General features: G+C 44.4%; 1 protein-coding gene across 1 annotated transcript in view; it reads left to right on the top strand.

Moving 5' to 3' along the window:
- The first annotated feature begins 4,739 nt into the window (after positions 1 to 4,739).
- KIAA0319 (KIAA0319 ortholog) overlaps positions 4,740 to 23,424 on the top strand; it is a 26,572-nt gene continuing 7,887 nt past the window's right edge. The window contains exons 1-13 of the mRNA XM_035126415.3: positions 4,740 to 4,906; positions 9,273 to 10,021; positions 10,904 to 11,096; positions 12,028 to 12,126; positions 15,458 to 15,555; positions 15,753 to 15,840; positions 17,103 to 17,195; positions 17,300 to 17,432; positions 19,243 to 19,471; positions 20,939 to 21,062; positions 21,439 to 21,571; positions 22,423 to 22,571; positions 23,156 to 23,307. Of these exons, the coding sequence (XP_034982306.3) occupies positions 4,852 to 4,906; positions 9,273 to 10,021; positions 10,904 to 11,096; positions 12,028 to 12,126; positions 15,458 to 15,555; positions 15,753 to 15,840; positions 17,103 to 17,195; positions 17,300 to 17,432; positions 19,243 to 19,471; positions 20,939 to 21,062; positions 21,439 to 21,571; positions 22,423 to 22,571; positions 23,156 to 23,307 (2,295 nt within the window). The 5' untranslated portion in view covers positions 4,740 to 4,851. The remainder of the gene's footprint in view (positions 4,907 to 9,272; positions 10,022 to 10,903; positions 11,097 to 12,027; positions 12,127 to 15,457; positions 15,556 to 15,752; positions 15,841 to 17,102; positions 17,196 to 17,299; positions 17,433 to 19,242; positions 19,472 to 20,938; positions 21,063 to 21,438; positions 21,572 to 22,422; positions 22,572 to 23,155; positions 23,308 to 23,424) is intronic.

Raw genomic sequence — 23,424 nt, 5'->3', positions numbered from 1 at the left:
AACATTTCTCAATAAACTACAGGATAGATAGGACTTGTGGCCAACATCATGAGTACAGGACTTCAAACACCAGCAGCGGGAGTGCTCTGCTCCAGTGCTTCCTGCTTGACCTTGCATGGTTTGTGGTGATTTTCCTGACTCGAAACGAAATTTCAAAGTTGTGCCAGACTTTTCAGTGTTTTCTCTAAAGTACGCTTTTAAAAAAAAACCACAACACCTTGCTCTTCTGCAGCTGGCCCGATGTCAAGGACTGAAACAACTACCTGATTTTTAGAAGACATCTGAAGGCAGCCCTGCTTAGGGAAGTTCTTAATGTTTGATGTTTTATCATGTTTTTAATATTCTATTGGGAGCAGCTCAGAGTGACTGGGGAAATTATAATTATTATTTTAGCCCCTTCTACGGATGCATGAGAGGTGAGTTGGGTGGAGCTCAAGCATCGCCCCCTTGGGGCCGGGTTGCGATCCAGCCCCAGACCATGGATGGCGGATGCGCTTTAGTGGCTGGGAAGGAGGAAGGGAGACCGAGCGATCGCAGCCGCTGTGTCTGTTTTTTTTGTTTTGCTTTGGACAAAAGCATGAAAAAGACTTGCAGGCATCGATCGCCTATGCTTTGCTAGCTTGGCCTAATAGTACGCACACCCACTTCCAATTTTTATTGCCCTTGGTTACAAAATAATAATAACAATAATAATAATAATAATTAATAATAATAATAATATAATCCAGCTCCTGCTCCGTCCTGCAAATCTTCGGGAAGACACACAACGAGGAGGAGCAGATGGGGCGCACTGAAGGATGCAGCCGTACCCTGCCGAAGCATCAGCTGCTGCCCCTGGCGCCGCCCGATCTCTCTCTCTTTCCGAGCCCCACCCCCTCCTCGCCTCGCCTCGCCTCGCCTCTAACCGCCAGGTAAGAAAATCTGAGTTCCTCGCCCGCTTCCATCGTAGGTCGGTGCTGGCGACTTTGTGTCGCATGCAAAGGGGAAGCCCTCGCAAGCCGTTTCTGCTTTCAGTAAGTGGGGTATGATGGAAAAGGGGTGCGGGGTGGTAGTAGGTCCAGCAATCGCAGGAAGATGCATTTGCTTCGATTTCTCGATTTTGCTCTGGCCCTGGGTTTTTGTCTTGCACACAGCCAGCCTCTGCTCCCAGCAAGGTGAGATCCGCGTAAGGAGCTGGCACTCATCCACCCCCCATTGGGATGGCTTCGCAAATGCATTTTGCAAACGCAAAGGGGAAAGTCAAAAATGCTCTCTCTCTCTCTCTCTCTCTCTCTCTCTCTCTCTCTCTCTCTCTCTCTCTCTCTCTCCCTCTCCCTCTCCCTCTCCCTCTCCCTCTCCCTCTCCCTCTCCCTCTCCCTCTCTTTCCTTCCACACCCCCCCCCGGGGCTTCCCCCGCTGCAACAAAAACAAAAAACCGTGGTCGCCTCCAGGGGAAGTGCATTTCTTCCTTTTAGTGCCTAGCAATTTTGCAAAGAGGCTTTAACTGCAGCTTCCTCGCCGTGACAGAGCGCTTGTGCATCCGTCACTGGCGGGGGGGGGGGACGACGGACCTGATGGAAACTATTTTCTGCCTTTTGCATTCATCTTGCAACAAGGAGTCAGATGCATTAATGCCGGGCTATGTTTTCACACAGCTGTCTGTGGGAACCTCTCCCCCCCTGCTGCTGAGCAACTAGAGGAAGTTGATGGAAAGAGCAGCAATGGCTAATTGCATCAAGTGATGGGGGACATCTCATAAAAATATCTTCTGCAAGGCATAAAAGTGGCTTCTACAAAACAATCACTTGCATGTTCCAAGTTACTTACAACCTTTTGGCTAAGAGAAACCAGAGGCAAATGATTTTTTTTTTTTTGTATGGGGTGTACTCATTCAATTTCGCACTGGATAAGCCGAATGCTTCAAAATGTTTGTGAGAAGCACAGATCAGGGTGATAAGAATTCAGTACTGGAAATATCCCATTTAAAGATGAAACGGAATAGGATTGGGGGACAAATATAGCGAAACATAATGTGCATGTTTACTTGGGACAGCTGCATGCGCCGGTGACATTAATGGTTCCCACAAGCAATCCTTATTTTTTTCTTTTGTTTTGCATTACTCATGTTTGAAATTAGAATGACAAAAATAGATGCGCCTGGCGAAAACGTGTTTTCATTTTTAAAATGGACCTTTTCCGGTGTCCATAACACACCCAACTGCTCTCGCAAGTGTTGCCCCCAGAGACTACAAAGCATTGCTTTGCCTGAAGCAGGAGTTCCTATCCCTGCCGTCTGTACATATAGGTGGCCATGTTTATAAAGCAGGGGACACCTTCCTGTTAGCCTCCCAACGCTACCTAAGCACCGGCAGGAACCATGGAACGCCTTGCAGTTCCTTAAAAATTAAGAAGGTAAAATTGCATGTTTTTCAGTCTACCAGACATCTGGTAGCAGAGGGGGAATGTGACATCACTAGGTCCATCTAGGCCCAATAGCCAGCATACAAATTTGGCAGGAGCATACCGAAAAAGTAGGGGGGCAGTTTATTCTTGTGTACACATTCATGTTTTACTTGTATTAATGAAGGCTATATTAATAATGATGATAATGATAATAATTGCTGGTACCTGTGCAGGCCCTGCAGCAGTGTCAGGCCAGGCTGGAGGTGAACTATTTCTAGGTGTGCCAGAACGCAAAAGGAAGATGTCCTGCTGACCTGACCTTCATTCTTCACCTCATTGTTCTTCGCTGCCTTCCTTGGCAGTCGTGTTTTACTGTTGAACAGCAAATGTTCTTCCTGATGTGGTTTCCAGGCTCCGTCTCATCCAGGCACTGACTAGGCCCAAACCTGCTTAGCTTCAGCAAAGATTGTTGCTTCAATGTGCCTTCAAACCACACCCTTGGTCTAGATTTTGTTGTGGTCCAGCATTGCTTAGGGTGAAATAAGCATAAATCTCCTTTAGATCAATGGAATTAAGGGTTAATTAAGCTTTCCCTGAATACAGAGATCTTTAAACCCCAGGAGTAGCTTTATAAGCTCTGGCTATTTCATATCGACAACTGTTAAGTGCTTTTCTCAAGAAGAGACATGCGTAGCGCGTCATTAAGAGAGAATTATCTTTGTGGCTTGGCAATTTCAAGTTGCTTACACACACACACACACACACACACACACACCCCTGTAAGAAAAATACATGGACTTTTATCAGGAAATAAGCAACCAGCTTAGGTTTTCACTGTAATGTAGCTTTTGTAAATATGGAAAAGACTGCTTCCTGTTGTCCTCAGAAACATTGAGTTAAGATGCGATTTTACTATTTCTCCACACTTGGAACTTGTTGCTAAGTGTGTATCAAATTTTGAGTCAACTCCTCCGAAACAGGGCATAACATAAACATTCAAATAAATAAATAAAAGTGCTACCAATGGATTTGGGCAATTTTTGTGTCTTGGGGTTACTATTAATGGTGTCTGACATTTGATCAGCTGTCTGTTACTACACAGATATACCCTTGGAAAGGCATTTAAAACTGGATGGCTTCAGAAACTCAGGTTATTTCAAACCAGGTCTATTTCTGTTGACCTCGTGTGTCACAATATAGCATAAATTTCCTTTTAATAATGGCATTTTAATATCTTGCCGGAGCAATTACACTGCTCATTGGCTGCTAGCATGATTGGTTCTTGAAACTGTATAACCTTTCAAAACCTCTCGTCTTTAGAGCTCCCTCGCTATTCAAGGCGACTTCAGCAATTGTTAACGCAGGCATTTGACTAGGCAGCTGTCATATTTGCTTAATTATTCAGTCGCAAAATGACCTTTTAAATGAAGCATCTCCCCCTGCACCCCCAGTTATTTAGCAACTGAGAATTTGGTGCATATCTTATCAGCATTTAGCTGAGTGGCTTGATGGCTGTTATTACCCCCTCCCCAAAATAAAAGCTATCAGGATTACTTGCTAGCTGTGCTTTCCGTCGTCATGCTTGCACATCACGATAAGCCAGAGTTGCTGGCTTTATCATGATTTATTCTGAAAGAGTGGCACGCTTCTTCAAAAGAAACAAACCAAGTTGGCTCCCCCTGGTTCTGAACCTGAAATCATGGGGTTTCTCTTTAACCAACCATATTGTCAGCCAGCCTTAAACCATGGTAGGGAGTTGCTGTTGCTGTTGTTGTTGTTGGTCTTACAAATCTTGGCTTGATAGGAACAGTAGTGGCTGGTAGGACGGAAGGAAGGGAGCCCAGGAGTAGGTGGTGCCAGAGCAAATGACAGTTGCAGCCAGCTAAAACTCAGCTTCTACACAACCTCCTCCCTGCTGCGTTCTGCAAGGGCAACAGTGTCACTGAGGAGGAGGAGGAGGAGGAGGAGGAGGAGGAGGAGGAGGAGGAGGAGGAGGAAGATGGCAGACGGTTATACTCCTGAACTAATGTTAAGAAGCTAGGGAAGTTGGGGCGGGGAGGGTTGGCTGAGAACAGAATGAGGTTGGTGTGGCAGCGCTCCATTTGCCCAAATTGTCCATCTTCCCCTGGATAGGGAGCAAGTTTATTGTGGCTCCCTGGTTTCTTCCTCTCATTCCCAACAGGGGAGGAAGAAAGTGGGAGTTGTCAGTTCACAGTAAACCATGGTCAGGCAGCAATTTTTCCTAGCCTTTTCTGTCTTTTGTCACTGCAATGAGGTAATGTTTGCACACTATTATTTGCTTGCTAATTAATGTTCATCTCAACCTCCCCCCCCCTCCCCTCTTTGCTCTCCTGTAGGCTTCCAGCTGGATATTGGACAGAATTGGCAGAAACGAAGGGTGTTTTTTTTAATGCAAAGTCTTCAAACTGCTACCCGAAACTGAGGTTGATATTTCCTGTTTAAGGAAGAATGGCTCTTGCGCTAGGACTAGGAGCCCTGTGCTTACTCTTGGGAGTTCTACCAGGTAGGGCAAGACTCTTCGTACTCATGCTATATAAATATAATAAACCATTATTTTGCTTTTGAGGCCAGGCGAGAAAATAAAGTCTGCACACAACACAGGTTATCCACTGTGCACAGAACCTCAAAATAATTTCTGACTTGCAAAAGACTCCCAAATGGCTTATGTAATGAAGATTGTGATAGAAGTAATAGAAGTATCTTAGTGTCTTAGCACTAGCTGAAGAGTCTAAATGGAAGTGCACTGTGCAGTATAGTCAAGTGACAGTTGCTTGAGCAGTTCAGTCCATACATCCCAGTAAACCATGGTCTGAACCAAGAGTCATTGCTTGTTTTGCTCCCAACAAACATTTGGTAAGCCAGGAAAACCGCTTGGATATTTTTTTGTACATTCAAGCGTTATTTAAATTTTATGAAATGAATAAATTAATAAGAACAAATCTTTGCTTCACATCATGGCTCGTTTGTGGCCAAACAACCCATGAATCTGTCGTTCAGGCACAACATTAAGTCAAGGGTTGTGGTTTTCTACTCTCACTCACTTGTGAGGAAGAGTGAAACATTCACAGGAAACCATTAACTTTGGTTTACCATGATGTGTGAATGCTATCATTGCAAACACTATGCTGCCTGAATTTCTATTTCTTTTAATCCCTTTACAGACCATTTGCGCAGAATGCTGTTGAGGTTCTCCCTTTATCAGAGCTTTATTTTTATCTGAGTCGTTATTTTCCTTGCTCTCATTTTGCCTCCCCTCAACTGCTAAATCCCCATCTAGAAACAGTGCCCTACTCTTCCTGAAGCAAATGATTTCCCCCTCCCCTCCAAAGGCTTGCCGTGTTTCAGACAAGAGGAAGCGGCTGGGCACCTCAATAACATGAAAGTTATCCAGAGATAGAATTAAATCCTATTTATTATGTACAGGAGCTTAAAACCACATATAGCTTAACACTGGAGGCCTTGGATGAATTTCTGACTTTTGCTTGGTGAAAGATTTTCATAAGCCCTGCCAAATGTTGCCAGAGTTAGTTAAGCCTTTTTCAGTAGGTGGTTAAAAAAAATTCTTCCCTCGCCCATCCCAGAAGTATAAATCTGTGAGTGATAATCGTACGATTCTATGAGTAAGTGGTTTAGGGTTAAAGGTTTGTTTGTTCATACATTGGGAGTATGGGGTGTTAGGGGAGGGGTAGCACCTCTTATGGGGTACCACTTCAGCAGGGCTTGTCGTCTGGGCAGCCCAGGGCCTCCACACACACTGCCCAGGCTTGTGCCCTGGGAAGATCACTTTGGTGCTGTTAACTTCACCCCTGGAGTTGCACTGAAATCTTCAGTATGTTGCAGACGTTTTCCTTTGTGATTGTGGGCCTGTGAACCATTCCAGCACCTCTCATACTCTGGGGCCTGCTAACTAGACTTGCAATGTTGATGTCGTGAATGCTCAGTTAAAGTGTTCCTTAGTTTTCAGTAATCCATTTATTTTATTTTCAATTTATGTGTCTTATTTCTAATGCTTTGTCATCTATGTCAGTGATCATCAGCAATTTTCCACCATCAGTTAGTCCTAGACCATTCCCTGGGCTCCATGAAATTTGTTTCTTACACTTGTGTTAGAAAAGCTGTCATTTCTCATTTATATAGTTGCTGCAACTTCACGGACCAAATAATGTAGCTTGACAATGCAATTCTATACGCACCTAGTCAGAAGTAAACCCTGCTGAGTTTATTGGGGCTTGCACCATAAAGTGTGCATAGAATTTCAGCCTTGACCACTGAAATAAAGCACAGGAAGGTATAGATTTAAAATTTCAGCAAAGCTACAGAACGCTGTCATTACACTGTGAGAATTTTTCTGACGCCTTCGCTTTAGCTGCAATCCTATTACATGCATACCTCTAAGTAAGCCTCACTGAATTCAGTAGGGTTCACTTTTGAGTAGACATGGTTTGGCTTGCCCTGTTACTTTGGTTTGTCATGTATCTTCTATACTGCTTCCCCCCCTGTGCTTTAAAAATGGTTTTTATTTTTTCTAGTGTAGGACGCCTTGAGGCCATTTGGTGATAGGGCAAGATATAAATACCTTAGATAAATAATACCGAACAGATTGTCCATGCTTTCCATACCATCTGTAAAGCTGAAGCCGATTTGACTCACATTGTTGTTAAGGGAGTAAACTGGTGTATGTGTCCTGTTTCTGGCATCTTGCTTTCATCCAGTTGTCTCCACCCACAAGGCCTAGAAAACTGCCATTTAAAGGTAATTACAGCTGAGACCTAGATACATGCATTTAAGTTCATAGGAACAGAGCCAAGCCCAATGCGTATCTTGGATAGAGAGGCCACTTTTTAATAGATATCTATTCACTTGCTGCACACATATTGAAAAGGGCGAAGCCTGTGTCAGATGTTCTGCTGACTCACTGGCAATGAAATTAAAGTGACTGGGTAAAAATAATGGCTTTTGCCATTATGTTCTTATTTTAAGACCGGGATATTAGAGATGCCCCGCTTGCTTGACTCTCCGCTATTGGAGGCGGGATGAAGGGCTAGATCAGACATCCTCAGACTTCGGCCTTCCAGATGTTTTGGACTACAATTCCCATCATCCCTGACCACTGGTCCTCTTAGCTAGGAATCATGGGAGTTGTAGGCCAAAACATCTGGAGGGCCGCAGTTTGGGGATGCCTGGGCTAGATAGATCTTTAGTCTGATTTGACAGGTCTCTTGTTACATTCACCATTAAGAAACTAATGGGATGGACTTAGCTAGGAGGTGGATAACGTTTTTAATAATAATAATAATAATAATAATAATAATAATAATAATAATAATAATATTTGTAGGATAAGTGAATTTGGCTTGTAAATATCCAGCAAACATATAAGTCGTATACGGATTACACCACCTCTTCTGCAAGCCAGTTTACACCATGTTGTTCATACAGTTAAACTTATGCTGTCCCTCCCAAGAATATAGCAGAGTCAGAGATGATATGCTGAAGTGGCTTGTACAGTGCTCAGCTCCCGGCTTCCTTATAGCCCTTATTCATACAGTTTCGCATCTTTATCCTTTGCATTATCCATCCACTCACTTCAGACTACCACTGTTTTCGGTTTGAACTACTGTCCCATCTGCTTGCATGCATGAGCAGCATGGGCGTAGCCAGGATTTTTATTGGACGGGGCAGGACTTTGGGGAGGGGCAGGACTGTCGTTAGGGGGGCCAGAACCGATGGGATTGGTCACTTAGTTAAGTATTGCTATTGTTTTACTTGATCTAAGGGGGGCAGCTGCCCCCCCTGGCCACACCCATGATGAACAGAGTGGAATCCACCTCCTTGCTGGTGACAGGTGTGTGTGTGTGTGTGTGTGTGTGTGTGAGAGAGAGAGAGAGAGAGAGAGAGAAAGAGAGAGAGAGAGAATGAAAACAACCACATCTGCAAGCCACGTCTGCAAGGCCAATTGTGAGAGTCTGTCCCCCTCATAATCCTCACCTGGCTGGGAATGTTAGCAGTGATTGGCTGGAAAGGACCGTCCAGTGGGCGCCATCTGTGTGGTTGTTTTATTGGGTTCCATCATGCCCATGTGGCATAGGATTGCTACATAAAATCCTGTAGGCGCATTTTGGCAGGGCTTATGGCAAAATGCGACTTGATTCTGAGGAAGAGCTCAGCAGCAAAAATAATAACTGACAAAGAATAATTGGGGGGGGGGGAATCAAGGTCTTAAAACACCACCACCACATCATTTGCTGTTGTCATTTGTGTACTGTCTGAATTGGTTCTTCAGCAGGATCCCAAAAATAGTTTGCTTAAAGCTGAGGATGGCTCTTTGGCTAACCCTGATTCCCTGCAAACAAGATGCTCTCTTTTTCAGTGACTCAGCAGGCTGCATTGCCTAGTAAGCTTCTTTGTGTGCTACCCCTGATTTCAGTGGCAGCTTAAAAAAACCCAAATACTTCTTATTGTACCTCTCTCCAAAATAAGTGAGATGGATGCAGTGATATGTCATTTCCAAAAATAGGGGGAGCAGGATTCCCCGTCTTCAGGCCCTAGTTGGAAAACCACCTTTTGCTGTCTGCTTGACAAGAGCTGTGATTTATTTCCCCCCTTTTCTTAGGCTAGTTTGGAAGGAAGGTGCATTCAAAGAAGGGATCTGACTCTTGTTACAGTACTTTTAATTGAGCTTTTAATAATTCGAGTGACGTTTCAAGGGATTCCTTGTTGATAAAGTGACTACTCGCTAGGCTACATTAAATCAATATAAATTAATGTAGCTTTTTATTACTGTATTATTATTAAATGAGAATGCATTGTAAGGAGAAGGGCTGTTCAGTGCTCCTGCTCTCTTGTGATATGAGTACCTATCATTTCAGGGTGTTTCTGCGAACAGTGCAGAGAAGGCGCCAAGTATTCGGATGCAATAATATCTCCTAATTTAGAAACGGTGAAGATTATGCGGGTCCCCCATGCTGTGTCTGTGTCAGACTGCACAGCAGCCTGTTGCGATCTTCCCGACTGCGACTTGTCCTGGATGTTTGAACGGCACTGCTACATCGTCAGTTGCCAACACAAAGGAAACTGCGAACCCAAGAAGATGGAGAAGGTGAAGTCCTCTTTGACTTTTGTGCTAAGGCCTCCCCAGAGGCCCTCTGCACCGCTGGGGTATGGGCAGGTGCCATCAAAGGTCCTCCACCCAATGGCACTGCAGGGCGACCCATCAGACGAAGTCAACAGCCTGAAGGAGCTGTCCTTCCTCAGTCGGGAAGAGAGCCCAGACTATCCAGATGAATATGGAGATACGGAGCAGAACCCCTTTCGGTTGAGCCTCAAGCCTGAAGAGAAGGAGGATGTGAACTATGCTGACTGGAGTTTGTTGGTGACAACTGAGAATGGTTTCAATTCTTCAGGGCTCAGTGATGGAGACAAACATGTTGACCTGGTCAGAAATGAAGAGGAGAGAGGTCGTCTGGAGACTCCTACAGGTGTAAATAAATCCGAGGGAAATCCTGTCACCGAACGTGCAGGAGAGTTGCCAGAGATCATGTTGGGCATGATGGAGAAATCTGCAAATGAATTAGGTTTTCAACCACCTGATGGAGCCAACAGCACCTGGCAGGAAGAGGTATGTTACCAATATTTCATTTTTTGAAACAGCATTGGAGTAACATAGAAATCGGCAAATAAAATACAGTTTGGTTTGCCACCAAACTAGATTTTTTCCCCCACTGGATTCTTTGGTGGGAACCTGTGCCTGTTAAAATGGAATAAAATTGATAAAAACTTGTGCTGCTGGTGGAATTTTGGCCAAATCTTTGTTTGGAGCAGTTAAATTGCTCATGTAACTGGGAGTTGATTTTAAGAATCAGCCCATAGTTAATGCAGAAAATTAGCAGTAGTCCTTGTTGTTTGTGAAAAATGAAAAGCCTAGATTAGTGCTGATTAATCCTAGATTACTTTAGGAAAGCCTAGATTAATTTAAATACACTCTCCCCCCCCCCAAAAAAAACTTGCATTGCATATCTTTTGGGTAACTCAGACAAATAAGATTTCATTGTGCTGGTTGTAGAGGAAATTTATGTTACCTGCATTTAATAAGCATTTTGCTTTGTGTGCTATATCTCACATTACTCTTGGTCTCCTATATAGCTATGAGGGTGCCTGGTGATGTACTGCTTTCACTGCTTGTAGATGGAATTCTTTTTGCAGAATTTGCATGGGTGTGCGTTTCTTTATCTCCAGTGGTCCCATCCTGTTTGTTTTGTTCAGTTTTCATAGCACAGCTGGAAAAAATCCCAGTCATCTACTTGCCCAGGTACTTAAATATTTGTTGCTGGGACTTGGGAAGGTACAATGTTTCTCATCCCATATGTCACTGGTAAATGCGATTGATTCTAGCTGTAACATAATTTTGCACTTTTACTTACAGTAGTGTTTACGATGTGTGTCATAATGTGAGAGGGGAAATATACACAATAATTAAATATTCCTGCAATTCATCTTGTAGGTTCTAACAACTTCCCATAATCCTTCTTCATCAGACACCCTGGGGTCTCTCTCCACCACCGCAACACGAACTCAGACATCAGACCTGCGAAATCTTTTGCAGGATGATGCCACATCCCTTCCCACTGGTGCTGTTTTCACCCAAGCTACTGCCACAGATCAAGTGTCGTTTCCCACTTCTGCCACCAAAGATGGTAATGTAAATTCTTTGAGAATAAGGCTGCAATCCTAACTGCGCTTATCTGGGAGTAAACCCCACTGAATTCAATAGGAGTTACCGTACTTTTCCGTGTTTAACACGCCCCCCATGTATATGATGCCTCCTCTTTTTTGGGACTCCAAATTGAGAAAATGGGGGGGAATTGCCCAGACTTGTTGAGCTTTTTGGGGGCGGGGGTGCCAAAAATTGCTCACCCCCGGGACCAACACAGCCGATCGCATGCACATCAACGAAGCAACCAATAATCTGATCGCTCACCGACAGCAAACACCAATCGCCTGCCCAATTGCCGCAGCAGCCAGTATTCTGTGGAATTTGACGCAACAACCAATCACCGGTCAAAACACTGTTGACAATCTCCGGCTCGCGGCAGCCACCAATCGCCCGTCCAAGCTCACCACTATCCATATATAAGACGACCCCAATTTTTAAGCTTAATTTTTCAATAAAAAACATAGTCTTATACACTGAAAAAATATGGTACTTCTGAGTGGATGTATCTAGGACTGCACTGAAATTAGAAGTGCTAACTTCTCAAACTGCTGCTTGAATCAGGCTTGTAAAGAGCTACTTAGCTGCTTGCATGTGGTGAGGAAGAGAAGAATCCTTTAAAGCAGGGAGAAATCGTCGTGCCAAATAAACTATCTGCTTAATGCTTCATCAAATAAAATGCATATTATCATTATTATTAAGTTTCAGCTTCAGAGGGAAGATTCATCAAGTCTTGATGTGAAAACAACTGTCCCAAACCATTATTATTAATATACTTAGAATCCTAGAATTGTAGAGTTGCAGTTGCATGCTTTGCCGACTGAACTATCCCAGCTGTTTCAGCAATAGAAAATTCTTGCCATGCTTTCCTCAATACATTGTTTTAAAATAACTTTTTAAAAATTTATATGCAGTAAAGGAACTCCTAGTGTCGGCTGGAGATGATCTACAAGTAACTTTACCAAAAAACAGCATTGAATTGCATGCATTTGTCGTCACGCCATTCCTTTCAGGTGAGTTCTTGATGCAAGTGGGATGGAGGAGAAAAGCACTAAGTTGCTCGTCTTATGCTAGAAACCATGTAGAGAGACTGTCTGACAAAAATCTGAATAAACTATGGTTTGCCCAAACCAGTTTCCTTCCACATTCATTTGAAATGGAAAACTATAGTTTGTTGCAAAGTGAAACCCCTTATTTCTTCCTCTTGCAAATGAAGGGCTGGTACATGCATGCGAATTCAAGCACAGTTTGCTTGCTTTGTTTAAGCTGGGCCAATTATTCTCTCGTAAGATTCTAAATTATTCAGATATTAAACGTGCAGTCAGTAAATGTATGCAAAATAGGGAAATCTGCATGAACGTTGTTGGCTAGCACAGCTAATGTTGAGTTTCAACTTTGTGTTTGGCACCAACTTTTCATTGCGAAAAAGGTGAATAAAGTTTAATAGCTTTATGTAAGCTCAGGGAGAACAAATGAGGGAAGTAAGGATAGAAGATTTTTCAAAGACAAAAACGTTTAAAACTGATGTGAAAAGTTAGATTATTGCACAGTATAAACGTCAGAAATACTACCAGTAATTCACACACATTAGCTGGCTTATGAGGTGTGGCCATTCATTCTGATTATGTATAGAAACTTGGCTTGTTGATCAATTTGGCTAGTTCGATTTTTAGGAAATAGGGATAGTTGCCAGTGATCATGCATGCGCCAGAATTCTTCCATAAATGGGCCCCAGTTCAGATACTAATGCAATCTTCACATGACGTAGGATTGCCATTTCTTCCTTCCTTTCCCTGTACCCCATGCTGATGTTCACTTCTGCAGAGGACTGCTCATGCAACCTCTTCCAAGTAGAAGAGAAAATAGTGTGAGCAGACAACCACTGTAAAATGTTCCTCTTCTACCTTAAGTGGTGGAAGGCAGTGGGGCCTTACGTTCAGGGGCGTACCCAGCACCCGGCAGGTTAGGGCTCCTGCCCCCCTCTAGAAGCAATAAAATTAAAATAAAATAAACACCCGACACGACAGCTTGCCGACCAGCTCCCTGAAAAGCGGCTTCTGCCCCTCCCTCCCCGCCTGACTGTCGGGCAAGGCATCGGCTCGAGTCGGGAGAAGCAGCCTTGGCAAAGCTGCTGTTCTCCCTTCGGCTCCTTCCCTATCTCGCAGCCCCAGCGGGGCTCCTTCCCTCCCAGCAAAGTGGCTTCCCCTCCCCCTCCCCACCCGGCAAGGCAGCGGCTAGAGTTGTGAGCAGCAGCCTCAGCAAAGCTGTTCCTCTCCCTCCCTGACTCGCTGTCAAACTGAAGGAGGTTTTCCTGCAAGCTCCTCCTTCTTCTTCTTCCTCCTTTTTAGTTCACTTTGGTCTGGCAAATTGTGAAAATTATTACTGTATGATAAATGGCCTCAAAAGTTTTGCTTTTTAAAATATCTTTTTTGCAGCAGCTCCTCCTGTGCCCAGCCCATTGTTGTTCGTTTGAGCTCAACAGCCACATAAAGAAGGAGCTGTGAGCTCAAATCCAATTCACACCCCAAGTAGATTTGCCTGGGGGCAGGGATTTAATTTGCATCTTGCAAATCCCTGACATTCTTTTGTTTCAAAGGAAGAACCTGTGTATTTCAGTTCTTCACCTCAAAGAAATGCAAGCCCCTCTCTTGAGCTGGTTTAGGTATCCAAAGCTTGCCAAATTATAGCAAACTGTTATTGTCCTTTCTTAAGTGCTCCTCTGGTTCCTGGTTTATGCTTTCTGGGCTGTAGCTCAGTATAGATCAACTGCCTTGCATTGCCCTAGGACGGTTCAGTTGCAGGCATGTCCAGGTAGAGTCAGAAACTCTGGAAAGATGCTGCCAGTCAGTGTAGACAATACTAAACAAGATTGACCAATTGACTTAGTATAAAGCAACTATAAACAAGCAGCTAAGCAGTTTACATTAAATAATAGGATGAATGGTTGACTCAGTGGATCATGTACCTGTGAGTACCATATTTGCAGTTTATCAGGTAGTAATTGACAGCATGTACACGGAACAAAACTGAAAGGCTATGTTGCTGAAGGTTGGGTCTATGAGAGCATACCGTACTTATTGCTATGGCAGCAAAGCACATTATTGGCGGGGCGGGGGAGTGACCAATATGATCCAGGGGTTGGAGCAATTCCCCTATGAGGAAATGTTACAAAACCTGGGGCATTATAACTTTTAGAAAAAAGGCAAGTAATTGGGGGTGGGAATGAGAGATTTTTATCCTTCTCATAATACTAGAACCAGGGAATATCCAATTAAGTGGATGTGAAATTCAATCTATTTCAGCATTTTAACTTTTTGTACGTTTTAAAGGGGGGGGGAATCAAGTTTTGTAAGAAGTCTTTGCTGGAGAGAAAATATGTCTGAAGATCTGCATATGACCTTCTCCACCTGCCCCCCCTTCTTATTTCTCTTCTTCCCAGGAGGGGTGAGGGGTTAAAATTAGGAGCTGGGTTTGATTTGATCACTGGCAGTTTATTAATCTTTAAATCCTACCTAAGATAAAATGAATCAGCCCTATAGATAGGTATAGATAGATCCCCAGCCAAGCTCTCCTGGGCAGCCCCATTGCCACTGCAGAGCACTCCTTCAGCTCACCAGGTCTCACCTGGTGAATGGGGCTTGGGCTAGAGGGTGGTTTGGCAGGGCACATACCAAACTTTCTGTGGGATGGCCGCCCCTGGAGCCCTTTCCAGTGACTGCCACAGAGAAGCCTGTTTGTATATTTCTTGGAGTATTTTAATCATAGGATCACAGAACTAGATGGTTGGAAGGGACCCCCGAGGGTCCTCTAGACCAACCCCCTCCAGTGCAGGAATCACAGCACAAGCATCTCTCCCAAAACAAGTTTGCTCTATCTTTCCTGTGAACAGCCCTTCAGATACAACAGAATCATTCACATAGTTGGAAGGGAACCACCAGGATCATCTAGTCCAACCCCCTGCAATGCAGGAATATTTTGCCCAACATGGGGCTTGAAACCACAACATTAAGAGGCTTTACTGACTGAGGTTTGTTTATGTTTCCTGTTTTATTTTCCCAAGCAGAGATAATGTGTAAGCGTGGTGTCAGCTCCCTAAAAAAAGGTCAGTTTCCCCTGGGCTCCGTAGCCCCGCCCACATTCCCACTTTGTGGCCCCTCCCCTCCCATGTCTTGGCCCCACCCCTGAATGACCATGGCTTGCCCCCCCCCCCTAGTTTTGATCCTGGGTACGCCCCTGCTTACGTTTCTCCACCCCATGAAAGCTCAGCGAACATCAGAGCTAGGATCAGATCTCTCTTCCAAAGAAGAACCATAACCAGTTGCTGTGCTGCTTCCTCCTTTTCAGAGTCAGCCTATAGTTATGAGTGGAGCTCGATGAGTCACCCTGATGGTTACAATGGTGAAATGGAGGGCAAGCACACGCCAACGCTGATACTTTCTCAAGTAAGTGAGCTGCCACTTGGGGAGACTGGACTCGTATTTACCGCAGGGTGTTGCAAAATGCACACTCAGCTACTGTGCGTTATGGCTTTAGAGATGCTTTGCTGTAATGCACACTCAAACGTCCTGCATTTTTTGTTATATTGAGCCATGTGCTATGTGTTATCAGAGATACATTTAAAAAAACCCCTCTGTTACAGCTGCCAGTAGGTGCCTATGTCTTCAAAGTGACTGTTTCTGCTGAAAATGCATTTGGAGAAGGATTTGTCAATGTCACTGTCCAACCAGGTAAATCAGTTTTGCAGACAATTAAAACTAATATCCTCCTCTTGTCATACCTGCATGCCAGTTTGATGAATGGTACTTTTAATTATTTCTGAGTTTCATCAGAGAGTGAACAGCTGTAAAAGTTTTACATTTTTATATCACATTTGTGTAACATTCCTGCTTTGCCTTTAGAGGGAACCACAGGGTGGTAAATATTCAAGTGCATTCACCCTTGTAATTTCCTGCTCTTCTGATTTTTTTGGGGGGGGGGGAGTTACCTCAGATGAGCACATGATTTGCACATTCCATATTAGTGTCTCCCCTCCCCTCTTCTTGCTGCATGTTCAGGATCTACAGTACAGCATTTTGGGGCAAGCAGGTGGAAAGAGGACTAACGTTGCCCATGCAAATAGTTTTGTGTTGAGCACTGGGTATTACTTGCCCACTTGCACGGGCTTTTGGGTTTCTGCACCCATCTCCCTCCCTTCATTTTGGACCCATTTATTATAAAATCAATGCGGTACAGATGTACGTAAGCCTCTATTGTGGTGTACTTCACATATCCAACAAAATGGGATATTGAAATATTTATTTCTTATTCATATGTTTATCCCACATTTCCTCCAAGGAGTTTGTGGTGGCATACCTGGTTCTCCTTGTCCTAATTTGATCTTCAGTCATAACAACCCTGCGAGGTAGAGTTAGGACTGTGACTGGCCTAATAATAATAATAATAATAATAATAATAATAATAATAATAATATATTATTTATACCCCGCCCATCTGGCTGGGTTTCCCCAGCCACTCTGGGCGGCTTCCAACAGAAATATTAAAATACACTAATTTCTTAAAGATTAAAAGCTTCCCTAAGGCCCAAGGCCCACCCAGTCATCTTCTTGGCTGAATTGGGGGAATTGAACTCTGGTCTTTTCCAGCTTAAGAATTTAAGAAGCCTGGGATTTGGGTGTTTGTTTGTTTTTTGTCCCCTGTAACCGCAAGCCCAGGGACAATTTATCCAGTTTGGGATTGTACCAGAAGGTAGCTTTGCTAAATCATAACTTACAAGTATCAGTTTTTCTATTGGTTATCACTTAAAATCTTTTTTTAAAACAAACAAACAAACAAAACCCTACTGCTTATATATTAACTATTTAATCTTGTTTGGCAACTAGCAAATGCTTTGGGGCTGTGGAATAAGCACAAAACTATCTCAGGCTGATTGAGTCGTGCAGGATGGCCTTATTTAATTAAGCATGGGGTTCTGTTTCTCCCCTTCCCGCAGCTGTCAAAATAAATCAGCCGCCTGTTGCTATCGTATCTCCAAAAGCCCAGGAAATTTCTTTTCCTACAACTTCTGCTTTCATTAATGGGAATCGTAAGTACCAGGCAGCAACTGTTGCTTTGCAGTATAATTAGAATTGCTCACAGGGATACCAGCTTATTAATTTATGATTCTGCGGCATTTCCCTCCCAACACAGAAAGTACCGATGATACTGAAATAGCCAGTTACCACTGGGAAGAAATTGAAGGTCCCCCAAGAGAAAAGAAGGCATCAGCGGATACACCAGTTTTACATCTGTCTAACCTTGTGCCTGGCAATTACACTTTCAGGTGAGAGTCCTGCTTTTTTTGCGTTTGGCTCCTCAGACCATAACTTGGGGATGGACAAGTCAGAGGAAAAGGCAACCATAATTATTTGTTTAAGTTAGTTAGTTAGTTAGTTAGTTAGTTAGTTAGTAAGTATAATGCCCTTCATCCGAAGGTCACAGGGTGGTTCACAACATAAAAATAGAAAACGAGAACACAAAATGCATAATAATAAAAAAGGACAAACCAATAATCCCCCTCCCACAAATGCATTTTAAAAAGGCCACAGAATTTTAATCAGCCAAAGGCATGGTTACAGAGAAAAGTTTTGGTCTGGCCCATAAATATATGTAATGAAGGTGCCAGGCGAGCCTCCTTGGGGAGAGCATTCCACAAATGGGGAGCCACCGCAGAAAAGGCCTGTTCTCAGGTTGCCACCCTCCGGACCTCTCGTGGAGGAGGCATAGCTGCCAAGTACCCCGTTTCCCCCGGGAAACCCCCCATTTTTACTTACCTTTTCCTGGTGGTCCCCCGTATCACTTCGTCTCCCGTTTTTCTCCGTTATTTTCTCCTGCCGGCGGCCATTTTTTTCCTTTCTGATTTGCCCTTCTATGGGCACCAAAAATGGCCGCCTCCGGCTTCAAAAGTTGCATCTACGCATGCCCGGAAGTGCATAGACGCGACTTCTGGTGTCGGCGGCGGCCATTTTTGGTGCCCATAGATGGGCGGAGCGACACCGGAAGTTGTGTCGACATACTTCCTGACATGCGTAGAAGTGACTTTTGAAGCCACCGGCAGCCATTTTTGGTGCCCATAGAAGGGCAAAGCGACACCGGAAGTTACGTCAACACAACTTCCGGTGTCACATGGCTGCCGGTCCTGGATTCTGCAGTCCGGGACTTGGAAGGTAAGGGAGGAGGCACACGAAGAAGGGCCTCAGAGGATGATCACAGGGTCTGAGTTGGTTCCTATGGGGAGAGGCGGTCCTTGAGGTATTGCAGTCCTGAGCCATAATGATCAAGGGGGTGGTGTGACATCCCCCTATGAGGAAAGGTTGCAGCATTTGAGACTTTTAAGTTTAGAGAAAACATAAAAGGTAACAAGATAGAAGTCTGTAAGGTTATGCATGCCATGGAGAAAGTGGAAAGGGAGAAGTTACTTCTCCCCCCTCTCATGACCCTAAAACTTGTGGACACCCAACAAAGCTGAATATTGGAAGATTTCAGGGCAGATTGAAGGAAAGTACTTCTGCTTGTTGGTTTCCTACAGGCAACTGTTCAGCCACTGTGAGAACAGGATGCTGTACTAGATGGGCCATTGTCCTGATCCGATGGACCTTTCCTATGCCTGACATCATATATTACCTCAGACATGGAAAAGGTGGGTGTGGTTTGCCTCCAGCCTGGCAGGCCAATCTCGAAGGCCTGATGGGCCTAGGGTTGTCATATTTCAAAAAGGGAAAATATGAACACAATAGTTGTTAGGCTTTTATTGGGCAAAGTTGTTGAGCCCCCCCCCCCCCCGAAGAAGTTCTTGAGCTATTTTTAAGGAAATTCGCCAAAATCTAGACTTCCTACATGGGTTGTCATACGTCCGTATTTTCCCGGATATTTCACCAATTTCCTCCCGGACGCTGCTTTTGCCTGATGTATTCCAGCTATGTCCGGGAAATTCCAGACGTATGGCCACCCTAGATGGACCTAATTAGGTCCATGGTCTCTGGATTCTGCACTTCCTGAGGTAGAAGAAATCAGTGCATCTGAATTTTGAGAATGGGAGAAAGCACACATTCAAGATCATTAATTACTCACATATCATTTCTCTTCTTCTTTAGGTTAACAGTGATTGACTCCAGCGGAGCAGCGAACTCTACAGTAGCTTCGCTGAGAGTCCATAAAAAAGTGGATTTCCCTCCTGTTGCCAATGCAGGGCCAAATCAGGAAATCAGTTTGCCTCGCAACTCCATCACTGTGAATGGAAATCAGAGCAGTGATGATTATGAGATCGTCAGCTATGAGTGGTCCCTGAGCCCGAAAAGTCGAGGCAAAGTTGTAGCAATGCAGGTAAATGGAGATCGTCTTGCCTCATTTAATAATACCCCCCCCCCCCAATCCAGTAGCTTTCAGATCAGGAGTTTTGTGGTGCTTGGTGAAAACAGGCAAAAAAAGCCTGGTTGCACTTTTTATTGTGCAAGAAATGGTGAAAATTACCTTGAAACACTTAGTCTCTTCTATATTTGCCCTGTCTAGGAAGACACCTGGACACCATACTTAGAGTGGACCCTGTAAAATATTGCGTGGGACTTTAACAATTAGTCATTTCAGTGGGTCTACTGCGACCAAGTCTGGATCTGACCACCTGTCTTTAGGCAAACCATTGCAAAGGAGCAATAGTGAGTTTTGGACATGGTGATCACACTTAATGTCATAGATGTTGAATTGGAGCATTCAGAGTATTGTAGGCCTATTCAGGTGGTTGTGAAATATTGGTGGAATATTTCTGTATAATGCAAAGGTGTTCAGCCTTTTTGGGTCCACTTGACCAACTACATTCTTTCTGTGGCACCTGTGTGGGGCCCAGGAGCCCAGTTATGTCACCCCTTGCCTGCAGAGCTGGCAGCCCCTCACCCCTTTTTGAACCTTCCCTTCTGGAGTGTTCCCTCAGCCTCCTCTCCTCTCCCCTCTCCTTGGGAGTCCTCTGGGCAGCCACAGCTGCTGCCTCTGTTCTCTCAGCTGCCCCCCGCCTGACTCAAAGAGAGGTGCCTCCTCCCACTGCTCCCATAGCTGCCAAGTACCCCATTTCCCCTGGGAAACCCCGTTTTTACTTACCTCTTCCCGGTGGTCCCCCATATCACTTCGTCTCCCGTTTTTCTCCGTTATTTTCTCCTGCCGGTGGCTATTTTTTTCTTTCTGATTTGCCCTTCTATGGGCACCAAAAATGGCCACCGGCGGCTTCAAAAGTCGCATCTACGCATGTCCGGAAGTGCATAGACGTGACTTCTGGTGTCGGCAGCGGCCATTTTTGGTGCCCATAGATGGGCAGAGCGACACCGGAAGTTGTGTCGACGCACTTCCTGACATGCGTAGAAGTGACTTTCGAAGCTGCCGCCAGCCATTTTTTGTGCCCATAGAAGGGCAAAGCGAAACCGGAAGTTACATCAACGCAACCTCCGGTGTCACACGGCTGCCGGTCCCGGAAGACTGCTCCACAGGGGTTTGGGAATCACCCCCTGGCCAGCCCCAGAGGCACGATTTGCCTGGGGAGCTTGTAGCCAGGGCCATTGCAACAAACAGCTGCAGAAGCCTTTGGGAGGCAGAGACAAGCGAGGGCATAAGAGGAGGGAGGGAAGAAAAGAGGGACAGAGGCCACGGTTGCCCGCGGCACTCTGACCATCATTCAAGGCACCCCAGGGTGCCACAGCACATTGGTTGAAAACCACTGGTATAATGATACATTACGATAATAGAAAGCTTTGTACTATTAACATTTGCCTCATTATTCCCTGATTTTCCTCCCACACTTATTACCAGGGGGTGAGGAGTCCCTACCTCCAGTTATCCTCAATGCAAGAAGGCGAATACACATTTCAGCTGACTGTTACTGATTCTGCTGAACAGCAGTCTACAGCCGAAGTCACGGTGATTGTCCGGCCTGGTAGGCAGATTTATAGTATACTAGCTGGCCCGGCCACGCGTTGCAGTGGCTTAGTCTGTTAAATGGGCCCACGGAGTCCCCCCTCAGACTCATGAGCTATCCCGGCCCCTCCCTCCCACCCCCCGCTCATCCCTGTGATTGGCCCCACCCTGTCCCGACACCTCTCTTACTGTGAGAGATCCTCTGTTTACTAGGAGAGGGCAAGCTTGATACTTACGCATGCTCTTTGCATTGCTTTCTCATCCAGGACACAGGACAAGAGGTACCGTTTAATACAATAGCCCTTTAATGCTTGGAGAAGAGGATAACCCTTGTCAGTTGCAGACTAGAAAAAACATACAGTATTTTGAGCCATTTTTGCTTTGTTTTGCTACAGAAAAGAATAGCCCTCCGACAGCCGTGGCTGGGCCAGATAAGGAGTTGACATCCCCTGTCCAGAGCACTGTTCTTGATGGAAGCATGAGCACTGATGACTTAGGCATTGTTTACTATCACTGGGAGAATATCAGGTATTTTGTAAGAGGGGAGGAACATATCTGGTGGGGCCAAAAATTAGTATCTCCTACCAAGTTACACAGAAGGAACTTGAAAAGCTTGGGGTGGATTGGAGCCATTTAGGCTTAATTCTAGTTTCTGCATGAACCAAACAAAGTCCCAATTTTATACGCGTCAATATTGTTCATGCCAAATACTTCTTTGTGGTTTTTTTTTGTTTCTTTTGTAAAATACTAATAATTGTCCACTATTTTTGCTACATTCACATAGCCAGAGGAAGAATGTGGTAGATTAATGAGAGCTTTCATAATTCAGTTGAAGATGAATGTACTTTTCTCAGGAATTACCATTTGATTTCAAAGGCACCCCTGTACATATCACAGATCTCTCAAAGCCACTCAGATTTCTGAACTGAGTTTTGAGGCCTCTTAGGTGAAGTTTCTGGCTGAATCTGAAAAACCTGCAAGTCTTGGCCTTTTTAAAACCGCCATCTTTTATGTAAGTTTGCAAGGAGGCTTGCAAGTGAATTTCAGGCCCTCAAGTGAATATCATTTTAAAGAAGTAAAATGCCAAATTCTACCTGCTGGATAGAATGTTGACACTATTTAAACCCATTTGTCGAGCTAACCTGAAGCAGCCGAATGATTTGCATTTCTCACCAGTTTCAATAGCTAGTGTGGAAAGTTGCTATTGGCTCTCTTATTCGGCATGAAGAACTTTTCTCTTGAAGCTTCAAAAATGTTCATGCCACCACCCCTGGAACTTGCTCCATTTACTAAAATAGCACTTTTTGTTTAAACTGTGAGTTGAATCTGGTTTCTGGGTTATGCCTTCCTCTTCCTTTTTCATTTTTGTTCCGTTGCAGTGGGCCAACCTCTGTGCAAATGGAAGACACTGATAGCGCAGTTGCAACCGTCACAGGCCTGCATGTTGGAACTTACCATTTCAGACTGACTGTCCAAGACAGCCAAGGACTAAGCAGCACGGCCACAATCTCTGTGACTGTCAAGGAGGGTAAGCCTTACTACCCCATTCACATTTGATTTGAGGTTTATAGGCTCCTCTCCCAAGAAGGAAGCTGAGTGCAAAGCAGCTCACAACAAGAAATAGAGCATTTGAAGACAACGTAAAGCAGTTCCGTTAATTTAACAATATAGTCCTATGAAAAATATTAAAACATCAGAAAAGCAACCAAGTATTTTGGTGAACTGTTATTTCAGTGTGGATTTTGAACCCTGCCAAGTTCTGAGAATCCTCTTCATCTGAGCAAGGCATTTGGGATACTATACCAGGCAGAGGGCCTTCTGGATGGTGGCGCCCGCCCTTTGGAATGCCCTCCCATCAGATGTCAAGGAAATAAACAACTATCTGACTTTTAGAAGACATCTGAAGGCAGCCCTGTTGAGGGAAGTTTTTAATGTTTGATGTTTTATTCTGTTCTTAATCTTTTGGGAGCCGCCCAGAGTGGTTGGGGAAACCCAGTCAGATGGGTGGGGTATAAATAATAAATTATTATTATTATACCCATTCCTATTATTTTATTTCCTGCTCAACTCTTCAAAACAAAGCTCTTCCTCTCTTACAATGTTATTGTTTAGAAAGCAACCACCCACCCCAGGCTCATGCAGGGGGCAAGCGCATCCTCGTCCTGCCCAATAACTCCATTGCTTTGGATGGTTCGCAGTCTACTGATGACCAAGGGATTGTGTCTTACCTCTGGATTCGGGATGGCCAGAGCCCAGCAGCTGGGGTAAGTATTTTAATAATTTAATGAAGCCAGATTGAAAAATAAAAATCCAAACACTGTACTCTTTGCTTGCATTGTTGGCATGTTGTAACAGTATGGCCCATTGGGTCCAAATTGGAT

This window comes from Zootoca vivipara, chromosome 8 (genome assembly GCF_965207765.1).
Source record: "Zootoca vivipara chromosome 8, rZooViv2.hap1.1, whole genome shotgun sequence".
Taxonomy (NCBI): domain Eukaryota; kingdom Metazoa; phylum Chordata; class Lepidosauria; order Squamata; family Lacertidae; genus Zootoca; species Zootoca vivipara.
The sequence above is the reverse complement of the archived record's forward strand: the minus strand, read 5'-3'. Positions and strand labels throughout refer to the sequence as shown.